Here is a 24,004-nt window from a genome sequence, read left to right as displayed (position 1 = left end):
GTGTGTGTGTGTATGTGTGTGTATGTGTGTGTGTGTGTATGTGTGTGTGTGTGTGTGTGTATGTGTGTCTATGAGTGTGTGTTTCATAAATTGTTGGTCAGTGTTTGGGTATGTATGCGTGTGTGTACATATGTGTGAGGGCCAGAAATATCTGTCAGGTATCTTCCTCTGTAATGCTCCACTGTAGATTTTTAAAGAAAGATTCTTTCATTGACTTTGAAACCCAGCTAGACAGGCTGAGCAGTAAGCAGCAAGCATCTCCCTGTCTTAGACTTCTCACCTCCAGCATTGTGACTAGAGGTGAGCACACCTGTACCTGATTCTAGGTATCTAACATCAGGTCTTCAGGCTCGCAAGGCAAACACCAACTGTCAGTGCCATTCCCTAAGCTCCAAAGCCCTATCTCAAAAACGTAACATGTATTTTAGAAAGCATTACTACTTCACTTAAAAATAGAAAACATGTAATAAAAATAGAATCGAGGACCCAGAAATGAACCCACACACATATGGTCACTTAATCTTTGACAAAGAAGCTAAAACCATCCAGTGGAAAAAAGACAGTATTTTCAACAAATGGTGCTTGTTCAACTGGTGGTCAACATGTACAAGAATGCAAATTGATCCACTCCTATCTCCTTGTACAAAGCTCAAGTCCAAGTGGATCAAGGACCTCCACATAAAACCAGATACACTGAAACTAATAGAAAAGCAAGTGGGGAAGAACCTCGAGCACATGGGCACAGGGGAAAATTTCCTGAAGAGAACGCCAATAGCTTCTGCTCTAAGATCAAGAATTGACAAATGGGACCTCATAAAACTGCAAAGTTTCTGTAAGGCAAAGGACACTGTCAATAGGACAAAACGGCAACCAACAGATTGGGAAAAGATGTTTAACAATCCTATATTTGATAGAGGGCTAATATCCAATGTATACAAAGAATTCAAAAAGTTAGACTCCAGAGCACCAAATAACCCTATTAAAAATGGGGTACAGAGCTAAACAAAGATTTCTCAACTGAGGAATACCAAATGGCTGAGAAGCACCTAAAGAAATGTTCAACATTCTTAGTCATCAGGGAAATGCAAATCAAAACAACCCTGAGATTCCACCCCACACCAGTCAGAATGGCTAAGATCAAAAACTCAGGTGACAGCAGATGCTGGCAAGGTTGTGGAGAAAGAGGAACACTACTTCATTGCTGGTGGGATTGCAAGCTGGTACAACCACTCTGAAAATCTGTTTGGTGGTTCCTCTGGAAATTGGACATAGTATTACCAGAGGACCCAGCTGTACCACTCCTGGGCATATACCCAGAAGATGTTCCAACATGTAATAAGGACACATGCTCCACTATGTTCATAGCAGCCGTATTCATAATAGTCAGAAACTGGAAACAACCCAAATGTCCCTCAACAAAGGAATGGATACAGAAATTGTGGTACATCTACACAATGGAGTACTACTCAGCTATTAAAAACAATGAATTTAGCCGGGCAGTGGTGGCACAGGCCTTTAATCCCAGCACTTGGGAGGCAGAGGCAGGTGAATTTCTGAGTTCAAGGCCAGCCTGGTCTATAGAGTGAGTTCCAGGATAACCAGGGCTACACAGAGAAACCATGTCTTGAAAAGACCAAAAACTAAAAAACAAGCAAACAAACAAACAAACAAGCAAAAAAAAAAAACCAATGAATTTATGAAATTCTCAGGAAAATGTATGGATCTGGAGAATATCATCTGGAGTGAGGTAACCCAATCACAAAAGAACACACATGGTATGCACTCTCTGATAAGTGGATATTAGCCCAGAAGCTCAGAATACCCAAAATACAATCCACAAACCACAAGAAACTCAAGAAGAAGGAAGACCAAAGTGTGGATACTTCATTCCTTCTTACAAGGGGGAACAAAATACCCAAGGAAGGAGGTGCAGAGACAAACTACGAAGCAGAGACTGGAAGAAGGACAATCCTGAGACCTCTCCACCTGGGAATCCTTCCCATATTCAATCATCAAATCCAAACACTATTGTGTATGCCAGCAAGTACTGGCTGACAGGAGCCTGATATAGCTGTCTCCTGAGAGGCTCTGCCAGTACCCGACTAATGCAGAAATAGAGGCTCACAGTCATCCATTGAACTGAGTACAGGGTCCCCAATGAAGGAGTTAGAGAAAGGACCCTAAGAACTGAAGCTTTTGTAGCCCCTTAGGACAAACAACAATATGAACTAACTAGTACCCTCAGAGCTCCCAGGGACTAAACCACCCACCAACCAAAGAGTACACATAGTGGGACTCATGGCTCCAGCAGCATATGCAGCAGAGGATAGCCAAATTGGTCATCAAAAGGAGGAGAGGCCCTTGGTCTTCTGAAGGTTCTATGCCTCAGTGTAGGGGAATGCCAGGGCCAGGAAGTGGGAGAGGGTGGGTTGGTGAGCAGCGGGAGGGGGCAGGGCACAGGTTTTTGTTTTTTTTCAGAGGGGAAACTTGGAAAGGATATAGCATTTGAAATGTAAATGAAGAAAATATCTAATAAAAAATAGAAAACATGTAATAAAAGTCTGGGCTTTAATTTATAGACTAATTGCTTGCACCAGTCTCCAAGAGGGGCAGTCAAGATGAGTAGGTTATTATAACATATACTATGACATGGTTCTAAAATTTTAGAGTAATTGTTCTAATAAGAGAATACATTCCTTTCCATATTAGGACAGAAATTTAACCCAGTCTTATAAAGTCATATGCTATTCTTATATTCCGCTGTCTTAACCAACTGCATCTGTCTCCTGAGACCCCAGTTTCTACATCTGAAGACCATATGCATTGACATTCTGCATGACTTATCCCATTGGAATGTGACAAGGGATTCTGTGTGTGTGAGACACTGTGAAGTATTGTGAATACTAAGAAATGACAGCCACAGTGGTGGAGAATGATTCATATAGACACTGTTGCTGAGGGAGTAGTTAGAATTTGACACAAAAATTACCTGCTTATTCTAATTTCCCTGTCATCTATATGACTTTTGGGTTTTATTTGGTCATGTGTTATTTAAATTTTTTAAACCTAATGTTATGAGCTTTTAATCTTCATTTCTCTATCACAATAACACTAGTGAAAGATATGCACAGTGTCACTGTGAAACTAAAAGGAGATAAGTTAAGAAGTCAGTTTTTATTGTAATTTTATTTATTTATTCATACATCCTGACTGCAGTTTTTTCCCTTCCTCCTCTTCTCCCTGTCTCTCCACCCACTGCTCCTCTCCCTCTCCTCCAGATTTTAAAACACAGACATTGCCATTTTTAGATGCCATCTTTGGGATCTTTGTTATTTGGTGTGTGGGTTGAAGAGGGTTCATGAATGTTGACATAATGACATCACCCAGGAGTTGAGAATAAGTCTGTAGATCAGCAGATTTTATGATTACTAAGATTATCTGTGTTTATTTGTATACTAATTCAGCTTTGATTGAATGTTTCAATTTTCTCACAAAATGGGGGAGATCCACATTTGTTTCAATAAATACAGTGAGCCCGAAATTTATATTGATTCAAGTGGGAAATACGCCGTCTATTCTTTCAGGGAGAACTTAGGGACTTGAAACCAAAACAGGAGACACAGGAGTGGAGCTCCAAAGGAAATACAGATACAAATATTCCTGACATAACAGGAGAAAAGAAGAGGTCTCCTGTAGGCTATGTATGATTAAGAATATAAAAACCTATCATAAACCAATATAGAAGAGAGAAGTAGATATTTATTAAAAAGTTTCATTTTATTACTTTATATTGCATGTGAAAATCAATTTATTAAGCAAGAAGGAGAGCATAGACATGAACTTTGCTCATCTTCCTAAGGATCTCCTGTGCTGAGTCAAGAAGCAGACAGCGATGAAAAAGTACATATATATACATATATGTGTGTGTGTGTGTGTATACATATATATGTATATATATGTACATTTGACTCAGAAAATGAAATACCTTGTGCTTCATAAAGCATAGCAAACCTAAGTGGGAGAATGATAGAATGGGGATTGTTTATAATATGATAAAAGAACAGTGTGAACAAATGAAAATAAAATGTGATGATTTAATAAGAAGTACATATTATTTCAGCAAAGAAACTACACATATCACAAGTAATTGACAAAATAAAAGAATTTCATATGGCTAGTGAAAGAATAAACATCCTTGATCTTAATACAAAACAATGCAAGGAAAATAATACTTTTCACCCTTTAGCTTATAAAGAAAGCATTTATTTAAGGGGAGGAATGAAGAAGAGAGCAGGTCCCCGGCATTGCTGGTAGGATTTGAGGTTCTTCCCTTTCTAGAAATCAGTTTTGATTAAAAGTTTAGGAAATAATTATATATCTTTTACACAGTCACCCCAAGTCTAGAGTCTCTAATGAAACTATCAGGAAGTTTTGACTGTTAATAGGCAGGAATGTTCATTTATATTGACTTTCATACTGAGGAATTTTCTAAATATTTAAAACAAAGAAAAGAGGAAAATACATTTTTTTTTTGTATATAAGCCATAGAAAGAAGATGGAAAATATTTCCAGAGTATGTGAAATAGGCATGCAAACAGACAGGACAGTCCAGGTTAGCAGATGGCCTTTGACTTATTCACTTGTGTTGTTTTATCTCACAATAAGCAGGAAAGATGCCATTTAAAAGTCGGTGTGTCTGATGAAGTGCAGAGCCGATAATGATAAAATGTGAAGAGACTGAGGTGTGTGTGTGTGTGTGTGTGTGTGTGTGTGTGTGTGTGTAATTATGCCCAGGATTCTGGTTTGGGTAAAATATATTAGTGAGAATTAAGAAGCAACATCCAAGCTTCAGTCATGGTTTTCTCACATCTACTTTTGTTTTTGCATATGTGTCTCTGTATTCTAAACAGTGTGTGAGTGTTTTACCACTAAGTAAGGGGAGAAAGACTGGGCAGAAGGGAGACTGTCATTCCGCCTGGAGCTCCCCACACTCTGGGCATTTCCAGTGTGTCAGCCCCTTTAGGAGAGTTTTAAAAAGCATGGATCAGGTTAAAGGGATATTACTTGTTTGTGTTTTCAAAACCCTCAACTTTGCAAGAACATATAGACAATGTTCTTTGTTTTATTCTTTCCCCACCCTGTTCTAGCATCCAGTTCTCGAATGAAAGGGGTGAAGAGAGCCGTGCCCTGCAGATTCCTGCCATTCCTTCTAACCAGAATAATTTTTAACAGCTAATGTGAAATTCTTCCTCAAAATAAAGCTACCTCCTCCTCTTCCTTTGTTACTGGATGACTTTCATATTTTTTCAAAACTAGTGCTATTTTATCACCTTTCTTCTTTAAAAATCTGACCATGTTACTTGCAAATAAACCTGTTCACCTGGTGAACATCAACTGATGTGACCCTGAACCAATCACACGTTTCTTCTCATTGCTTTTTGTTCTCCTTGCAGTGCAATGGATTAAACCCATGGCCTTGCAGAGTCTACCCAGGTGCTGTATCACCCAGCCACACCAGATGTCATTCTTTTATATTTTTATGTGTATTTACTGTTGTTACTATTTCTATTACTGTTATTGCTCCTTTTCAACTTTTTAAATTTACTTACTTTTTACTTATTCATTTTACATCCTACACACTGCCAACCTCCCCATCATTCCCTTCCACAACCCTCTGGCCCTCCCTTTCTCCTTAGAGTGGGTAGGGATCCCTCTTGGTCTCCCCCTACCCTGACACATCAATTCTCTGTGAGGCTAGGCACATCCTCTCCCACTGAGGCCAGACAGGGCAGCCCAGCTAGAAGAACATATCCCATATACAGGCAACAGCTTTTAGGATAGCATGTTGTCCCCCACCTCTGCCTCCAATTGTTCTGGACTCACATGAAGACAAGCTACATATGTGCGGGGAGGCCTAGGTCCACCCTGTGTATACTCTTTAGTTGGTGATTCAATCTCTGAGAGCCCCTAAGGATCCAGGTTAGTTGACTCTGTTGGTCTTCCTGTGGAGTTCCTATCCCCTATGGGGCCTGCAAATCTTCCTCCTATTTCTTCCATAAGCGTCCCCAAGCTCCATCCACTGTTTGGCTGTGGGTGTCTGCATCTATCTGAGTCAGCTGCTGGGTAGAACCTCTCATAGGACAGCCATGCTAGGCTCCTGTCTGCATGTATAAGTGAGTATGATTAATAGTGTCAGCTATTGGTGCTTGCCCGTGGGATGAGTCTCAAGTTATCATTCCTTTTTGAGGCAGAGTCTTATAGCCTAGGCTGCCTTGGACTTTGCTAGATTGCTGATGCCTCATGACTATCCCCCTGCCTTGGATGGCAGACTGCTAGGAATGCAGGCTTCCAACATCGCACTAATGTGCAGCCTTTTTTTTTTTTAAATCAAACCCTACATATTTAAAAAAGTTATAAAGATCAACACTGGTTTATAAACATTTTAAACATCTCTACCTTTCTCGAAATAGATTAGTCAATGTTGCCTGACTTAATATCATCTTAGTGGAACATTCTTTTGCCATCTATAAAAATGTAGCCACTTTTAGCCACTCAGTATTTTTGGCTGACCAAACACAGTACAAGTCTTTGGGGAATTTAGGTATTTTAACTTACTATTGACTACCTTAGATGGAAGGGAGACACTCAGAGTCCATCTGCAGAAAAAAGTTAATTCTGTGAAATAAGGGTTGATGGTCTCTCTGCACCAGCTATTTAAAAGACAGGTTTGAGGAAAAGGTATATTTGCTTTACACTCACATAAGTTACTTGGAAAGATAAACACATTATTCTTAACAAATTAAAACACATGCAGCTTTTCTTACAGAGAATAAATACATGTACTGAAGCTGGGTGTAAAGAAGAGCTATTGCATTTCAATTGTTTGATATAACTGTTGGGACATATGTAAATGATGGCAAATAATACTGGTGTATATCCAAACTAATACATAAAAATACATGTGTAAAGTAGACAATTCTTGCATAGGTTTTTCTTTGGGTTGAAGTTGATGGATATTGATGATGAAGCCATCAAAACTGACTATGAAGAATAGAAGGCTTCTATGGAGTCTGTGTGCACATGTGTGTTTCTTTTTCTGCACATCGATGGGTCTGCTTGTACGTTAGTACCTCTAGTGAGTTATAAACGCTCAGGTGAATTTACTAAAGCAAAGAGGTAACAGCTCCTGGTGCCATTAAACTTTATTTCCTCTAGTTCCAACATTTGCCATATTTTTCAACTTGGAAGAATAAAGGCTGGAGTAGGAAACAATAAGGGACAACATCTTGTTAAGTAGCTCGCAGGTCAATCATTTGGTAATACACTCTTGGGAGCAGCGCGCGCACGTGTGTGTGTGTGTGTGTGTGTGTGTATGTGTGTGCGTGGTGTATGGTGCACACACGCTCACAAGTGTGTGTGCATGAGCACACAAGTACATGCTGGGAAATGAACTCAGGGCCTTGTGCATGTTAGACAAGCTCTCACTATATCACTAAACTGTGCCCTCAGAGCATAATATACTCCTTTTGGAAATCTGGTATAGTATTATTAGGAAAAAATGTGCTAAATCACACGGTATGGCAAAGTTTTCCATAAAGTACAAAGAGGACCTGCAAGATAACAGGTAAAGGAGCTTGCTTCCAAACCTGATAACCTGAGTTCAATTCCAGAAGCTCACAAAATGGAAGGGCAGAATCAACTTACTGTTTGTTACTTATTACCATATGTGTGGGTACCCCCCACATATGGTATATATATACTCACATACCCACATTTACTCACAAATATGTAAATAAGTATAAATTAAAAAAAAAAAAAACAGCTATAGAAAAAGCATCATGAGCTGAACTTCCAGGTTCTGTACAAAGCTGTGGCATCAGGCTAGAGTCACAAGATTTCTAAGTCTCCACCCACATCTTTATCTCTACAGCTCAGGTTGGATCAAATCAGTGTTTTGACCACTGGGTGATTTGATCAAGTCCAGGTCCCATGAACTCATTTAGAGGTAGCCACAGGATGGATGGGGTAGAAGAGATGACCAGGTATTTTTGTTAGTCTGCTAGTATTTGTGTTTCAACATCAGGGTAGAGGTGTGTGTGTGTGTGTGTGTGTGTGTGTGTGTGTGTGTGTGTGTGTGTGTGTGTATGTGTGTGTGTGCATTGTTTCTCTGTGTGTGTCTATGTACACATGTGTGCATATGTATCTGTGTGTGTCTATGCATCTGTGTGCATGTGTTTATGTGCACTTGTGTGTCTGTATGCATGTGTGTCCAAGTACATGTGTATCTGTGTGTGGCATGTATGTATACTTCTGTGTGGGCATCTCTGTGTGTATATGTGTATGTATGTGTGAGTGTGTGTATCTGAGTGTCTCCTTGTGTACATGAGCTCTGTTTCACCATATCTCTCTACATTGATTCTAAATAAAAATTATTTGAAAAAAAATATCTATCTCCAAAGAGTAGTATGAAAAGCACTGGGCCAAATAATTGTTAAGGGTCCTTCTAGCTCAAACTGTCTATGAGACCATGAAAGAGATTTTAAAGACATAATCCTGTTATCTTTAACTAAAACATAATCTTGAAGTTCTTTCCCAAGACATTCTTTAACTAGGAATCTCAGAAATGTCAAAAGAACAAAATCAATGCTATTACCTATAACTGAGGTAATCAAGCCAGCTCATAGCTTATACATTTTTAGAGAAACTAAGTTTCCTTTGGATTCTGCCTTTTAAAAATGTATCACGTTTCTTTTGGTAGTAAGCAGAAGATAATAATATGTACAGCTGTATGTTGTAGAATATACTTTTCAACAGGAAATTACTTTTCCTTAAAGTCACCAGGAAGTTCATTTTGCATCTGTTCTTTTTCTCTTGAGAGTTTATCCTGTCCCAGAAAGAACACATTTCCTTCCCTGTTTCTTTTCCTGGGTGACAATCTATCACCAAGGTGACTGGTCACTGGAAAGTAGATGGAATGTTTGTCTAAAATTTTTGCTTTTGAATTTCTTTTCCTCCATAAAAGGAATTTTTGAGATCTCTATTTTAAACCAATATTTAGCCTCTTTTCTGTTGCTGTGTGAAATGCTGTCTAAGAATATCTTAGGGGAAGAGAGGATATAGTGTATTTACAGTTTCAGCTCACCGTAAATCATCCAGGAAAATTAGGGCAGAAACTTGAGCAGAAGTTGGAAGTATTAACCATGGGTGAACGCTGCTTTCTAGCTTGCTCTCAGACTCATGCTTAGCTGACTTTTAAAATATAAATTAGAGCTGCCTGCCCTGGGCATGGAGCTGCCCATAGTGGGCTGGACCCTACTACATCAACAAATAATCAAAACGATCTGCTACAGAAAGACCCACTGGCAGGTCTTTTCTAGGCAATTCCTCAACTGAGACTCTTTCTCAAGTGATTCTAAACATTGTCCAGTTGACAAATGTTCAGTTGGCAATCTATGTTTAACTATTAATTCATGGTTTTAATATGAAATATGATTTAGTTTCATGATTTCAGACCAAGGTTGGCTAGGTCCATTGCCTTGACTCTGAGGTGAAATCAAACATTGTGGAAGTAAGGGACATGAAGAAGCTATTTGTTTTATGGTGTTGAGGAACCAGAGGAAAGATAGGAAGGGACCAGGAATAAGATGTACACATCAAACACAGAAACCCAATGACCTATTTTCTCCTACTCATTCCTCACATCGCAACAGTCCATTCACCTATGAGCAGTCTATTGACAAATTTAGCACCCTCATGTTTGCATCACTTCTCAATAATACCAACACATGACGCTTCTGAGGCATTTTACCTCTAACTATAACTTTAGGCTAAGTAATTTTAATCATCATTTAATCTTTAGAGCCATGCATTCTATTATTGCTACTTTTTAAAATAATCACTTAGTGTCAAGAGGTTAAATAACTTTCCTTAAACCAGATTGGCAGGAAATTCAGGCCTGTAATTCCATCTATATTCTGGCATTTGAGATTGCATTTTTATCCATGACACAATTCATTATAGAATCATTTCTTCAAAGTCAGTGCAGAGACATATTCTAAAATAACTCTGAACATTTCTTCTGAATGTAATTTCTTCTCCTGAGGACATTTATTGTTAATTTATTCTAAATGATGATTTTTTTTATTTCCTCTGCAATTTATAAGAACCATTCTTTTTCTGTGTAAGCCAAAATTCTGCTTGCTCATTCCTGAAGTTGGCATAAGCTGGGTATTGTCTCTTTAGATGTGAGCCTATGAAGGAATCCAAATCATATTTCAGTTGTGAATAAAGACTCACTTTTAACAGAAACTCAGAGATGACTACTAAACATATTTTAAACATTTGGCAGACTTTGCTGAGTTGGGAAGTTATTAGTGACAGGTAAGAGAGAAAGAAGGACACATAATTAGATTCCAAGACATGCAATGAAGCCCCTCAATGATCAAGAGTGTGCTACTACTATTTTAATTTACTCCTTGATATTATATTGTGTCAACTATTTCTGTTATATTTTACATATGTACCTTTATTTTCATGGTGTTCATGTACATTGATTTAGAAATAGATTTTTCCTTTTGAGAGAAAATTCACTAAAAATTGCAAGTTTTGGTATTTGTTTCTCTTTTCCATTTGTCCCTTCATCTACTCATCTGACAGTCTGGTTCAGTGATTTTCTACTGTGCCACCACTGTCCAAGCCTCCCCATTGATCTCAAAGAACACAGTCAATACCATCAACTGGATTCTAGAGGGCCTTAATATCTATAAGTGTTTCTATGGTGATGATTGTAAGTTATTATTGTAAAGTTTCCACTCTTCCCTGAAATATACAAAGATGCATGGGTGTCCATGCATCAGTGTGCACACATGTGTCATAGTCTGCGAGTGAAGGAGACAGCTTATGGGGTCCTGTTCTCTCCTTCCACCATATGGGGCCCAGGCACAAAACTCTGATCATCAATCTTGGTGGCAAAAACCTTTACCCCCTGAACCATGTCTCTGGCCCTAGTTTCCATTTTTGAAGTAACTATCATGTGTAGTTAGCTTTAGACAGGAAATATTATATTAAAGAAAAGGCATATTTTCTGTGAGGTGAAAACTAGGCCGCAGGAAATGGAAAAGGTGTAGTTCTAGAAGCAGGAAGATTTCCATTTCAACCTGAATAATGGAAACAAATTGAATTTTTATCCTAAGAATCCAGTAAGAAGGTTCCACAGGATTTCTAGGCAAGGCAAAGAACACAGCAAATAATATATGCAGGGCAGACAGGGATCTATGGGGAATGGCAAGCAAGTACTATAGCAGCGAGCAGGAGAAAGGAAAATGAAGGAAGCAGAGGACACTGAGGCCACAATGTGAAGACACTTGAATGTTACTGTCATCAGAATGTCACCAGCCTGTGTGAGGTCTCGTCCTTTCCCCCAGGAAGCTATTGTCTTCATTAACTCTGCCATTTGTGTATGTATTGACTTCACCTACAGAGTAAGATCTTTGGTCATAATTACTTCAATTTACAGCTGAACAAATTCTAGATCAGTGGTTCTCAACCTGTGGGCCAAGACTCCTTTAGGGGTTGTTAGTGGATATCTACATCAAAATTCATAACAAGAGTAAATCACAGTGATGAAGTAGCAACAAAATAATTTTATGGTTGTGGGTAACTACAACATAAGATACTGTACTGTGGAGTCCCAGCAATCGGAAGGTAGAGAACCACTATTCTAGATTACTTAATACATTGATTGTTGAGTATGTATACAACTATTCGAGACTGTGTAGTTTCCTATTTGTAGTTTTACATTTTACATATGGACAATTATTGATAATACTAATATTACATAATCAGTGCTAGAAAAACTTTTCATTAATTATTTTAGGGTGTATGTACTTTCTGTAAGCTGAGTTGGTTAAATATTCTATTTTCTTAAGACAATTAAAAAGCTTTCTGTCTAGATGTTTCAGTTTGAATGTGGGGCTAAATCAGAGACTACTCTATCAAATACTAACTCAACAATGGTTTGTTGGAACTGCAAAACACTCAGTAACCATTTCTTTCCTCTTCCTCTTCATGATGAGCAAAACAGGTTATCTCGAAGTCACACAACCAGTTACCGGCAATGTCAAGGCTAAATTCTAGTTTTGAGTTGTCCTTCTACCATACAACATTCTTTCTTAACAAAATAAGTGACCAACAAGTGCAGAAAACATAAAGGACAATGTGTATTGGCCAATTAGATATTGGTTGGCTATTCTCACAGTTTATGCCACCATTGTACTAATATAACTTTCAGGCAGGACACCAGTGTATGTTAAAGAGTCTGTGGCTGGGTTGGTGTTTGCATTTCTCCTTTGGTAGCTAGCATGCAAGGTAACTTCCTAGACCAAAGAGGTTAGCATGCCAAGGTGAGGTAGAGGCTCTATGTAGGAACCAACTTGACTTCTCCATGTTCAATGAGTTGTGTAGGTGTTTTCTTCAGCAAAGGGGACCTGCTGTCAGTTTGTGGAGGGCAACTTACAGTTTTAGCAACAGCTTGGATTGTTTGAGAGTTTGAGAGTCAATGCTCAGCCATCATTAGAGTAAGCTCTCACCTGTAGCAGATGGAGACAAATGTAGAGATCCACGAGATATTATGTAGAGAGCGCGGGAACGCTCAGTCATAAACCGGATGTCTCCATCACATCTCTTCCCTAGGGGCTTAGGGAACCCCATGGAAGAGGAGATGGGAAGCATGTAAGAGCCAGAGGGAATGAAGGACACCGAGAAACCAAGGCCCTTTAAATCAACACGATCAACACATATTGAACTCAAAAAGGACTGAGGCAGCATGCACAGGCCTGCACCAGATGGGGCCCTAGAGCTGAAAGGAGAAATGGGAACATGCCCCATCCTTAACTCAGAACTAATATCCGGTTGATAACCTTCTGCAAGTGAAAATTTATTTTCCTTGAAGAGAGTCTCACTGGGAAACCAAACTACTGTTAAGAGTTGGCTGCGTGCCCAGCAGTCGATGACCAAGAGAAAATGAACTCGATGGCATCTTTGGAGGTTCCTTGTCTCATGATGTTGTGTCAGGGCTCCTCCTCTTATAATTTTTAGCTTATGTTTTATTTTTATTTTATTTTATTTATATATTTTCTTCTCTTCTTTTACCTTACTTATTCTTTGCATGTATTATTATGGTTTCCAGTTTTTAGTGTTTTGATGAGTGTGCAAATGAGTTTTCTGTTTCTTGTGTCCTTTCTTGGGCTTTTTTCCTTCTGTTTGCTTTGCTCAATACTGATGTGTTAGTTTTTGTTTTATCTTATTTTATTATTATAGGAGCACATTTGTTTTCTAATGGGAGACAGAAAGGGGGTGGATCTTGATGGGTTGGGGAGGAGTTAGGGGTACTTAAGTAGAAGAGAAGGAGCTGCAATCAGGATATATTATGTGAAGAAGAAAATGATCTATTTTCAGTAAAAGCCCTAGCATATGTCGGGGTAAATAGGATGAATCCTATTTTCATTTATAGCAGGCATCCTCCCTATTATGAATAACCCCATAGAGCTTGGCTTTAAGGACTTGTAATTCTTTAACTTTCCTTAGGGAAGAGCCTGGTAGGATTTAACTTCATCCTCTAGCACAGGTACACTAGGGAAGCATATGGATATGTGCTCAAGATTCCTCAAAGAAATGCTTGATCTGATCAGACTTGAAAAGAACAAAAGGAGCCCGCAGTTAAAAAAAAAAAAAAAAAAAAAAAGACTGTATTCTAATCAGGAATTTACTTCAAAGCCAATGGCGGTTTCAGCTCTCTACTGAGGGGTTTCTTTCTCACGCAAGGCTGCAGAAAAACACAAAACAAGGAAGAAAAAGCACAAATCAGACTAAGGAGCGGCAGGGAGCGGCAGCCTCTCACTTGGGAGGCCTTATTAATAGTTGTCTGTCCTTTGTCCCCTTCCTAGTCCCTGCTAGCCCCCAGGCTCCAAAGTGCTCTCTTAATCTGCAGCCTGAGAGACAGGAGGTTGGAGGAACTGAAAAGCCGCGGAACCAGAAGCGAAGGGAGCTGAGAGGACATGAGGGAGTGAGAGAGGCGTTGGACCGGTAGGCCTAGTTTCCAGGCCGCGGTCGCGGTTGCGAGAGGATGGAACCTCTGCGTGTCCTGGAGCTGTACAGTGGCATTGGTGGCATGCACCACGCGCTGCGAGGTGAGCGGACAGACAGCTCCTCTTGGATTCACTCGGGGCCGCGGGTTCCGGCTCTCGCCGCGGCGGGGCGGGACCTGGTGCCGCCGACCTCGGTTGCCTTGGAAACCACTTTAGTGTGCCTCCCGGGTCCGCCCCTCCAGGCTGAGACTCCCCTACTCGGGCCCCAAGCTTTGTAGCCTAAGCAGGCCTGCGCCCCAGGGTACTGTCTGTGAGGCAGAATTCTTGGGCATGTGCAACCAAATGATCCTAAGTTGCTTCAGACAAAGTTAAGGCAAGGGGCGAGCCCTTTCCAATGCCAAGACCCAATTCTAGGCTGGCTGTCGCCAAGCTTGGAAGAAGTCCGGGAAGTGGGCAGGGGTGGGTTGGATCAGGGGGATAACTACAATTCAAGATAGAAATGTTCAAGTATTAGGGTGAAGGGAGAGGGAAAGGGGGAAGGAGCGTGCCTTCTGCAGGCCTACCAGATGCCAGAGAGCTGAGATCAAATTTTGTTATAGTGCGACTTTGGCTTTATATTTTTGACACTGTTACTTCGTTTTTAAAACCTGTGAAGCAGAACTTTCAGAGAAGGGACCTCGAGAATTAAAAACAGTAATGTGCTTGACACATTATAGCTACTTAGAAATTAGTTTGCTGTTTTGGTTTTGAAGCTTCTTAATTTCTTTGGTCTCTATCTACTATTGTGATAACTCAGAAATATTTACTTGGTGAACTCCATTGACAGGTACTGTATGCTAGGCACTTGGGATATGAAGTGACTGTGTGTACGTGTGTCACTGTGTATCCACATGTGAGCACTTTGTTCTGAAGTCGCTAAAACTAAGACAAATGCAAAAAGGAAACTACTTTGCTTCTCTTTTTAGTAACAAGAGTAACAATGGGCTAAGTGGATCAAGCTTGTACATATTTTCAGCATATATTGATTTTTAATCCTACACTAGGCTAGAAATATTGCATGTTTTACTACTTTTCTGGTCTTTACATTTACTTATCTTATTAAAATTAAGCAAATTAGAGAAACTTGTACTATCTGTCTTATTAATTTTCTAAGGTTGTATAATGTTAGCTCCCCCCTCCGCCCCACTTATCTTGAAACCTTTTAATGAACAGGATTTTAAAAGCCACTTAGTGCTTTATTATAAGTCATGAATAAAAAGTACTTACTCTTTGAATTTGCAGATTTCTTCTAATTTCCCCCCCAAACACAGTGTGCTGCAAATAAATCCTCAAGTGTAAATCTTGATTTTTTTTCTTGAAATGTGCTTATGAATTTTAGATTAATTCATCCTACAATGAACGTTAGAATCCCAGCCCTGTCTTGGCTGTACTATGGGCTCTGTTTTCTGTCTTCCCAGAGCCCTGTGGTCCAGCCTCATGGAGTTCAGTGGGATTTTTATATTCCTTCACTCTTGTAAGTCCCTTCTTAGGTCTAGCCTTTCTTTTGCTGCTGTTGCCTGTCAGAGATTGCAAACCCAAACTTTTCTACAATAGCTTTTCTCACCTGTCTTATGTTAGTTAATATATGACCTGTTAAGAGATACTTTCCCTGTTATCCAAAGTAACTTTTCCTGTTACTCAAAGCTCCCTACATCTTTGGTTTGAGGTTTGCTTATAAAAGAGGTCTTAATCATATTAATAACAATTAATATTTAATTATTAAACATTTTTAGTGTTTGTATGTTTGATGAACTTTGGTTTTAAATTTATCTGTAAGAAAGTACATCCTGGTGTTTTTCTTGTATTTATGCAGCTAATGCAGATTAATAACAGTGACAGCTGGCTTTAACTTTTATTAAGGGCATCTACCTGTTCTGAGTCTATAATAAGCTCGCTTAGTAGTACAGCCAGGATCCTAACTTAGGTCAGTCTAGCAGATCTTTTAACCACACTCCATTGCTATCATTGATGCCGTTCACTAACTTAGTTGAAGAGCAGTAGTAAGAATATTGGCTGCTCTTATTTATAATAGCCAGGATCTGAAAAGAACCCAGATGTCCCTCAACAGAGGAATGGATACAGAAAATGTGGTACATTTACACAATAGAGTACTATTCAGCTATTAAAAACAATGAATTTATGAAATTCTTAGGGAAATGGATGGATCTTGAGAATATTATCCTGAGTGAGGTAACCCAATCACAAAAGAACATACATGGTATGCACTCTCTGATAAATGGATATTAGCCCAGAAGATCGGAATACACAAAGTACAATCTACAAACCACAAGAAACTCAAGAAGAAGGAAGACCAAAGTGTGGATACTTCATTCCTTCTTAGAAAGGGGAACAAAATAACCATGGAAGGAGTTGCAGAGATAAACTATGAAGCAGAGACTGAAGGAAGGACAATTCAGAGACTGCTCCACCTGGGAATCCTTCCAGTCATCAAATCCAGACACTATTGTGAATGCCAGCAAGTGCTGGCTGACAAGAGCCTGATATAGCTGTCTCCTGAGAGGTTCTGACAGTGCCAGACTAATAGAGAAGTAAAGGCTCACAGCCATCCATTGGACTAAGCACAGGGTCCCCAGTGAAGGAGCTAGAGAAAGGACCCAAGGAGCTGAAGGGTTTGCAGTCCCTTAGGACGAACAACAATATGAACTAACTAGTACTCTCAGAGTTCCCAAGGATTAAACTACCAACCAAAGAGTACACATGGTGGGACTCATGGCTCCAGCAGCATATGTATAGTAGAGGATGGCCAAGTCGGTCATCAATGAGAAGAGAGGCCCTTGGCCCTGTGAAAGTTCTATGCCCCAGTGTAGGGTTATGCCAGGGCCAGTAAGCAGGAGTGGGTGGGTTGGTGAGCAGCGGGAGGGGAGAGGGAACAGGGGTTTGTTTTTGTTTTTGTTTTTGTTTTTGTTTTTTAGTTTTATTTTATTTTATTTTTTTTGGAGGGGAAACTAGGAAAGGAGATATCATATGACATGATGAAAAAAAGAAAATATTTAAAAAAAAAGAAAGAATATTGACTGCTAATTTGTCCACTTCTAGATAATGTTTGCAATGCAATATTTTATTGTTGTAAATGTGTGTATACACATATATACACACTATAAAATGTATCATTTTGTGTTTCATTGTACACTTCAACAACATCAAGTGTGCTTACAAAGTCATACAACTGTAAACTATTAGTTTTCAAACATTTTCATCATCACAGAAACATTGTACCCACTTAAAAATATTTCAGCACCTCTCTTCCTGAAGGTCTTAACTTCTCCATCCATTCCACTTTGGTCTTATGAATTATCTCTTTTAGGTACCTCATAAGTAGAATAATCTAACTTTACTTTGAAGTCTAGCTTAACAATCTACACAATGTTTACAAAGTTCCTTTGTGCTGTAGAATATGTCAATACCTCATTCTTTCTTATGGCTGAATAACATATTGCTGTATGTATAACAGCATTGTCTATTTATTCATCATTAGTAGATACTTAAAAATTCTCAGCCTACTTGCTATTGTGAGTAATCTCTCTCTGAATATTGGTGTATAAGTATCTGTTTGGATTCTTGCTTTGTATTCTCTTGGGTATATCCTTAAGAATGGGCAAACTCAGAGACTGGAGAGATGGCTCAGCTGTTAAGAGCACTGGCTGCTCTTCCAGAGGTCCTGAGTTCAATTCCCAGCCATCACATGGTGGCTCACAACCATCTGGAATGGAATCTGATGCCCTTTAATCGTGTGTCTGAAGATAGTAATGGTGTACTCATATACATAAAATAAGTAAATAAATCATAAAACATGGGCAAACACCAAACATTTTCTGTTTCATTATCAATAAATGAGAGCACAATAATATATCAAAAGGGAGTGGTAAGAGTATACATTACAGGAGAGCCAGGGCTATACAGAGAGGCCCTATCTCAAAAACAAAACCCCCAAAAAGAGTATACATTAACTTAAAAAATATTTATAGGTCTGGGAGTGGGCCAGAGCACCTTTTCCCAAGTCAGAGGGCGTGGACCTGAGTTTAAACTCAAGCACCCATGTAAAAAGCTAGGCATACATGTTACTGCAGCCATAGCAATCCAAAGGGGAAGACAGATGGGTCCTGAGAGTTCACTCTTCAAAGGAGAATGGTGTCTGCTTCTTTGAGAGACCTTGTCTCAAAGCATTAACACAGAGAGCCAGGGAGGAGGACACCCAACATCCTGTGTGCTCTCTGTGTGCATGGACACGTGCACATGCATGCATGTATTGTTATAAGTCATAAGGTAGTAGGAAGTTATTGTATATTGTTTAAAAACCTTTGGAAGAAATTGATAAATGAAGTTGCCTGGCCTTCAAGTGCTGTCAGTTTTTTTGAGAGATAAAAGTATGCCTTTATTTTGAAGTCAGAAGATTGATGATTGACTCATAATGCTTGCATGAAAATTTGAAAGTTATTTAGCATTTCTAAGTGTAGATGCCTTATCTGTGAAATGAACATGCATTGTAAGGGTTAAGAAAAAGATATAGGGCCTGGCAGTGGTGGCACACGCCTTTAATCCTAGCACTTGGGAGACAGAGGCAGGTGGATTTCTGAGTTCAAGGCCAGCCTGGTCTACAGAGTGAGTTCCAGGACAGCCAGGGCTACACAGAAAAACCCTGCCTGGAAAAAAGAAAAAAAGAAAAAAAGAAAAAAAGAAAAAGATGTAGGAAGTATAATGCTAAATAATATTCTCTTTTTTCTTGGTTAACTGGTTTCACTTTAATGTTTCTCAGTGATAAAAATCAGATAATTATGCTAACTTTATAAAATTTTATAGTATAATGTTTGAAATTCTAAGTTAATATCAATGAAAGGTATATGCTTCCAGAAAGAATGAACTGTTAAGCAAACTGGACTCAGAATGACATATTCAAACTGGATTTTCATGTTAGTTTGGGAGATCTTTATGTGATACCATGTATTATATATGTCATATATGTATATACACACATATATATTACATATCATATATGTATACATATTTTGTACAACACACACTATACATGTATATGTGTGTGTGTGTGTCTGTGTGTAAGCACTGGACAAGGCCATACAAGACTGTTAGATCTCTGGAGCTGGAGTTACAGGTGGTTGTGAGCCACCCAACATAGGTGCTAGGAACTGAACTGGAGTTTTTCTGGAAAAGCAATTAGTGATCTTAACCACTGAGCCATCTCTCCAGCCCCTGTAGCTACATTTTTGTGACAGTTTTTGATAATTAACTAGAGCTAGACTACTGTTATTATCCTCTCCTATAGTTTTCACTGACTTTTATCTGAACATGTCAAACATTGTGAAATTATTAATTACTGAAAAACACCAGCAAAGAACGTTGTAAATATTTTATAGTGGTGGGACATTTACCAAATAGTTCTGTTTCCTCAAAGCAAATTTACAAGTGACACATACAGAATCGGCTGTAGCATGTGTTTGTATTACTTATTCATTATTTAAATAGTTCATTTCCTTTGAATTCTGCATGTAAGCATTGCATTTTTGAGCATGTGCTAATTGCTTTTCTTTCTGTAAAGAACTTTAACTCTTATTTTGCTTTTCTTTTCATTGAATCAGTGGGACAGAGTCATCTGCGAAGTTACCATTGTGTGTGTGTTCACAGCGTATCAGTTGTGGTTTACGGAGTATCCTTGGTTATTTATCCTTGATATTTTTCTCTTACTTCTCAGTCTCATAACAAAAAGAATATTGAACCCCTTTATTCACATGTAAGAAAACTTAATTTGATGTTTGACTTGTTCTGATTGTAAAAGTAGTAACTCTCTGGGGTCCTGGTGAGACATGCATGTTATCCCAGAACTTAGAATTTGAGTCGGGAGGATCCAAAGTGGAGGGCAGCGTGGGCTTGATGGTGGTACCCTGTCTCCAAAACCAACTAGACCCAATAAAACAAACCAACAAACCAACAAGCATGTCATCCTTATCATCTTTTAAAAAATTGAATAGTGCAAAGAAGCGAAGATTGCATCTCTTCCAAATTTCACCATGAAGGGAGCTTTGGCAGCGTGCTATCTTAGCTGGTATCTGTGCAAACCACACATAGACACTTTCAACAGTTGGGTCATCCTCAACAGGATATTCTGTAATTAGCTTTGTCAGAGAACAGTATCACTTTTACTTTGTACTAATAGGTATGGATTGTCTTTTAAATATATCTGTTCCCATACATGCATATAGTTTATGTGTATAACTACACACTTGCCCATGTTTTTCCTTAGTGCAGATTTCCAGATAATTACGTCTAATAACCAGAAAATTTGTAGACTGTAGAGCTGAAAATATTACATGTTTCTTAAAAAATACTGGAAATGCCATTTACAAACAGCCCTCTCTGTATTTACTGTATTTAGTATCCACACAGAGGAGTAGTTAATTGAGTTGCTGTAAGAAGTTGCTTCCGGAGTTGAAGAATCCTTTCTTCTTACCTCAGGACACCGGGGAATGTTGATTAAAAGATAGATTTTTCTTTGCAGATATGTAGCTACTTGATTACTCAGGTTGTTGCATTGATTTAGTCTGCTTCTGAAGCTGACATTTGAAATGCATTTCTTCATAGAAGCAAAGATGTGTTAGTGTGCAGTCACCTAAGTGGCTAGTAGATGTGTTTCTGCAAATGACGAAACTCATCACAAACTGGTTAATATAAGAGTTGTAAATATAAACTCATTTAAAGGCTACCTGTAAAGTTTGGGTAGAACTTAAAATACTGATTCATCATGTCACCAGGAACTATTGTCTTTTTTTTGTTTTTTGTTTTTGTTTTTGTAGGTCTTAGTTTTACTCCTTATGGATTGGGTGCATGCACAGCTATCCTGGATTTTTAGGTGAAACCTGGGTATTTGGACTCAGGACCTCACGGCTGCTGAGCAGCCAAGTAAACCACTCCTGACCCCTCCACCCCATCATGTAGATAACAACATAGGTAGACAAAGCGAATAGAGAACAGCAGTAAGGAGTCTTCCTCCTGCAGTAGTGTTTTGCTTCTAATAGTGAATTCAGCACTGGGGTCTGGGTCAAAGATCATGAAAGATGACTGGAAGATTCAGCCTGTCCTAAACCCTCAGTGAGTGCTGGAAGACTCAGCCTGTCCTAAACACTCAGTGAGTGCTGGAAGATTCATCCTGCCCTAAACCCTCAGTGAGTGCTGGAAGACTCAGCCTGCCCTAAACCCTCAGTGAGTGCTGGAAGACTCAGCCTGTCCTAAACACTCAGTGAGTGCTGGAAGACTCAGCCTGTCCTAAACACCCAGTGAGTGCTGGAAGACTCAGCCTGTCCTAAACACTCAGTGAGTGCTGGAAGACTCAGCCTGTCCTAAACCCTCAGTGAGTGCTGGAAGATTCAGCCTGTCCTAAACACTCAGTGAGTGCTGGAAGACTCAGCCTGTCCTAAACACTCAGTGAGTGCTGGAAGACTCAGCCTGTCCTAAACCCTCAGTGAGTGCTGGAAGACTCAGCCTGTCCTAAACCCTCAGTGAGTGCTGGAAGACTCAGCCTGTCCTAAACCCTCAGTGAGTGCTGGGGACAGAAGTATCTCGAGAAGCTTTTTGTTTGGACTACCTTCCTGCAAGTTAGAGAGGCAAGCAGTCCATATTAGGGAGGGAGGGACAGGATCGCCCTACCCATCCCTGTACCCTCTTGTCAGGGAGGGAGGGACAGGATCGCCCTACCCATCCCTGTACCCTCTTGTCACCGAATGGGCTGATAGCAAGGCCAGGAAAATCCGTCATTTCTTGGTGTGTTCTGAGATCACATTTTAGTCAGTTTCTTTATTATTTATAGTGGAGGTTCAAGCCTCTGGTTACTGTTCTCAGGCTTTCTGCTTATGCTACTCTAAAACTTTAAAAAATGCTTCTGAAATTTCTCATTGTCTAATTTCCTAGCTTTAATAATGATAAAAGTTAACCACCATCACCATCTTGTCTGTAACTTACAGTTTTTCAGATAAATGCTAAGTGGTGAGTGTAATTTTTAACAATTACTGAGTATCTCCTGTTGCTAGACATTTTATTGACTTCATTTATTTTTTATAGGAGCCCTTTATGGGAACTGTTTTAAATATCCATTTCATTAAGGAGGAAATTGAAGTCTAGAAGGGATGAGTGCATTTCCTAGTGCTGTGTAGTTGTGAGAATTTCAACATGAGTTTCTCTTGCACTGTTTCCCCACTGGACAGTTGCTGACTGTGGCCGGGACTGGTGTTGATGAGCCAGCCAGGTGACTTACAAGCTCAGAGCAGATGCTACCAGCCACATGAAGCTATTTAGATTGAAATTAAGATGAAGTTAGAAATTCAGTTCCTCAGTTGTGCTGGTCACAGGCTAAGAGCTTAATACCCTCCCATATGTGTGTATCATGTCAGACCATGCAAATATGAAATGTGCCTGTTGGCCATCATAGAATCCCGTTGTTGGAGGGGCCACTTTAGCTCAGTTCTTAATTTCTATACTGAGAAACATATTTTTTCAGGGCAGTGCTTGCCCTGGGAATTCAATACTTCTTAACCCTAAGGACTAGGTAATGTCTGCCTCACTCTGTGGCCCTGGCAAAAGTGACTCTCAAATGGCCTTTCTCTGCTGATCTGAGGAAAGCTTCAGGGTAGCATGAGGAGCAGACAGGAAGCGGTGTCTGGAAGGGGGCACCGAAGCCGACAGGAGGCCATGTCTGGAAGGGGACGCTGGAGCCGACAGGAGGCCATGTCTGGAAGGGGACGCTGGAGCCGACAGGAGGCCATGTCTAGAAGGGGGCGCTGGAGCCGACAGGAGGCCATGTCTGGAAGGGGACGCTGGAGCCGAATGTCTGGAAGCCGGCGCTGGAGCCGACAGGAGGCTGCTTGAAGGGCAGGTGTATTGAAGGGTGCTATAGTGACCGCTTCCTGGCAATACTTCCTAGAAAAACATTTTTTTGTGCCTCAATTTCCTTCCTGAAGCTCCCCTCAATATTCATCTGTGCTTTTTTGAGCTGTATTTCCTGATGACAGCTTTACCTTTTATGCTTGTGAGTTCCCTCATGTGTTCCTTTTTATACAGTAACTTGTCATATCTCTCTTGTGTCACTTCTCCAGATCTGCTATGTCTTTATATATTTGTTGAAAACAATGTTTCAGTTCTAAGATGAAGTGTCAAAGGCATAATTAGATCTCAGTTCACAGATCTCAGCATACTCCTGCATAGCATACTGTATTAAGTGGGTGTTGGTAGCAGTACTCGGAAGTGTCTTAACCCAAAGTAAACATGGTTGACTATTAGCTAACCCTGTAAGCCTTTCAGAGAACACTAACTGGGTTGTTGAGAGGTGGGCGGCAAGTTTTCATTGTATGTGTTGAAATAATTTCTTAGCAATATCTAGATGCAAACAACTTTTAAGAAAAGCCAGGAAGCATACTTGTTAATAGGAATAGGAACATTTAAAAGTTATTTTATACACATATGTGTGCAAATGTATGTATGTATATGTATGTATATATGTATATGTATGTATATGTATGTATGTATGTATGTATGTATATATGTATTCATGTATGTATGTATGGGGGGCTGTGCCCCATCCTTCATGTTTGTTCCAGTGGGGGCAGTTCTTCTCACTGTGGTCCCCGAGGTCAAGTGCATATTGTTAGGCTCAGTTGGCAGAGATGCCTTTACCTGTCTCAATGGTGCCAGTTGTCATATATTATACATTAAAAATCTTTACAGCTCACTTATATTTAGTGTTTTTATTCCCAGTTAGGCTGTTACTCTGAATGAAAGACTAGACCTTGGACATACTCACCGATCTACTGTTTCACAACTAGAGGTCAGTGTTAACATACTTACCTGGTAAAATGACTCAG

The 24,004-nt window shown here is 39.6% G+C and overlaps 1 protein-coding gene across 3 annotated transcripts in view; it reads left to right on the top strand.

The window, feature by feature from the left end:
* Nucleotides 1–13,881: 13,881 nt before the first annotated feature.
* Trdmt1 (tRNA aspartic acid methyltransferase 1) overlaps nucleotides 13,882–24,004 on the top strand; it is a 36,731-nt gene continuing 26,608 nt past the window's right edge. The window contains exons 1-2 of one of the 3 annotated variants that reach the window (XM_031369048.1): nucleotides 13,882–14,186; nucleotides 23,898–23,967. Coding sequence is in view for 1 of the 3 variants with exons in the window: in XM_031369047.1 (XP_031224907.1) it covers nucleotides 14,123–14,186 (64 nt within the window). In the remaining 2 variants the exon portion in view is untranslated. Of the gene's footprint in view, nucleotides 14,187–14,262; nucleotides 14,911–23,897; nucleotides 23,968–24,004 lie in introns of those variants that run through there. The other 2 variants (XM_031369049.1, XM_031369047.1) reach the window with 2 other exon arrangements.

Source organism: Mastomys coucha, unplaced genomic scaffold (genome assembly GCF_008632895.1).
Source record: "Mastomys coucha isolate ucsf_1 unplaced genomic scaffold, UCSF_Mcou_1 pScaffold15, whole genome shotgun sequence".
Lineage (NCBI taxonomy): Eukaryota > Metazoa > Chordata > Mammalia > Rodentia > Muridae > Mastomys > Mastomys coucha.
The sequence above is the reverse complement of the archived record's forward strand: the minus strand, read 5'-3'. Positions and strand labels throughout refer to the sequence as shown.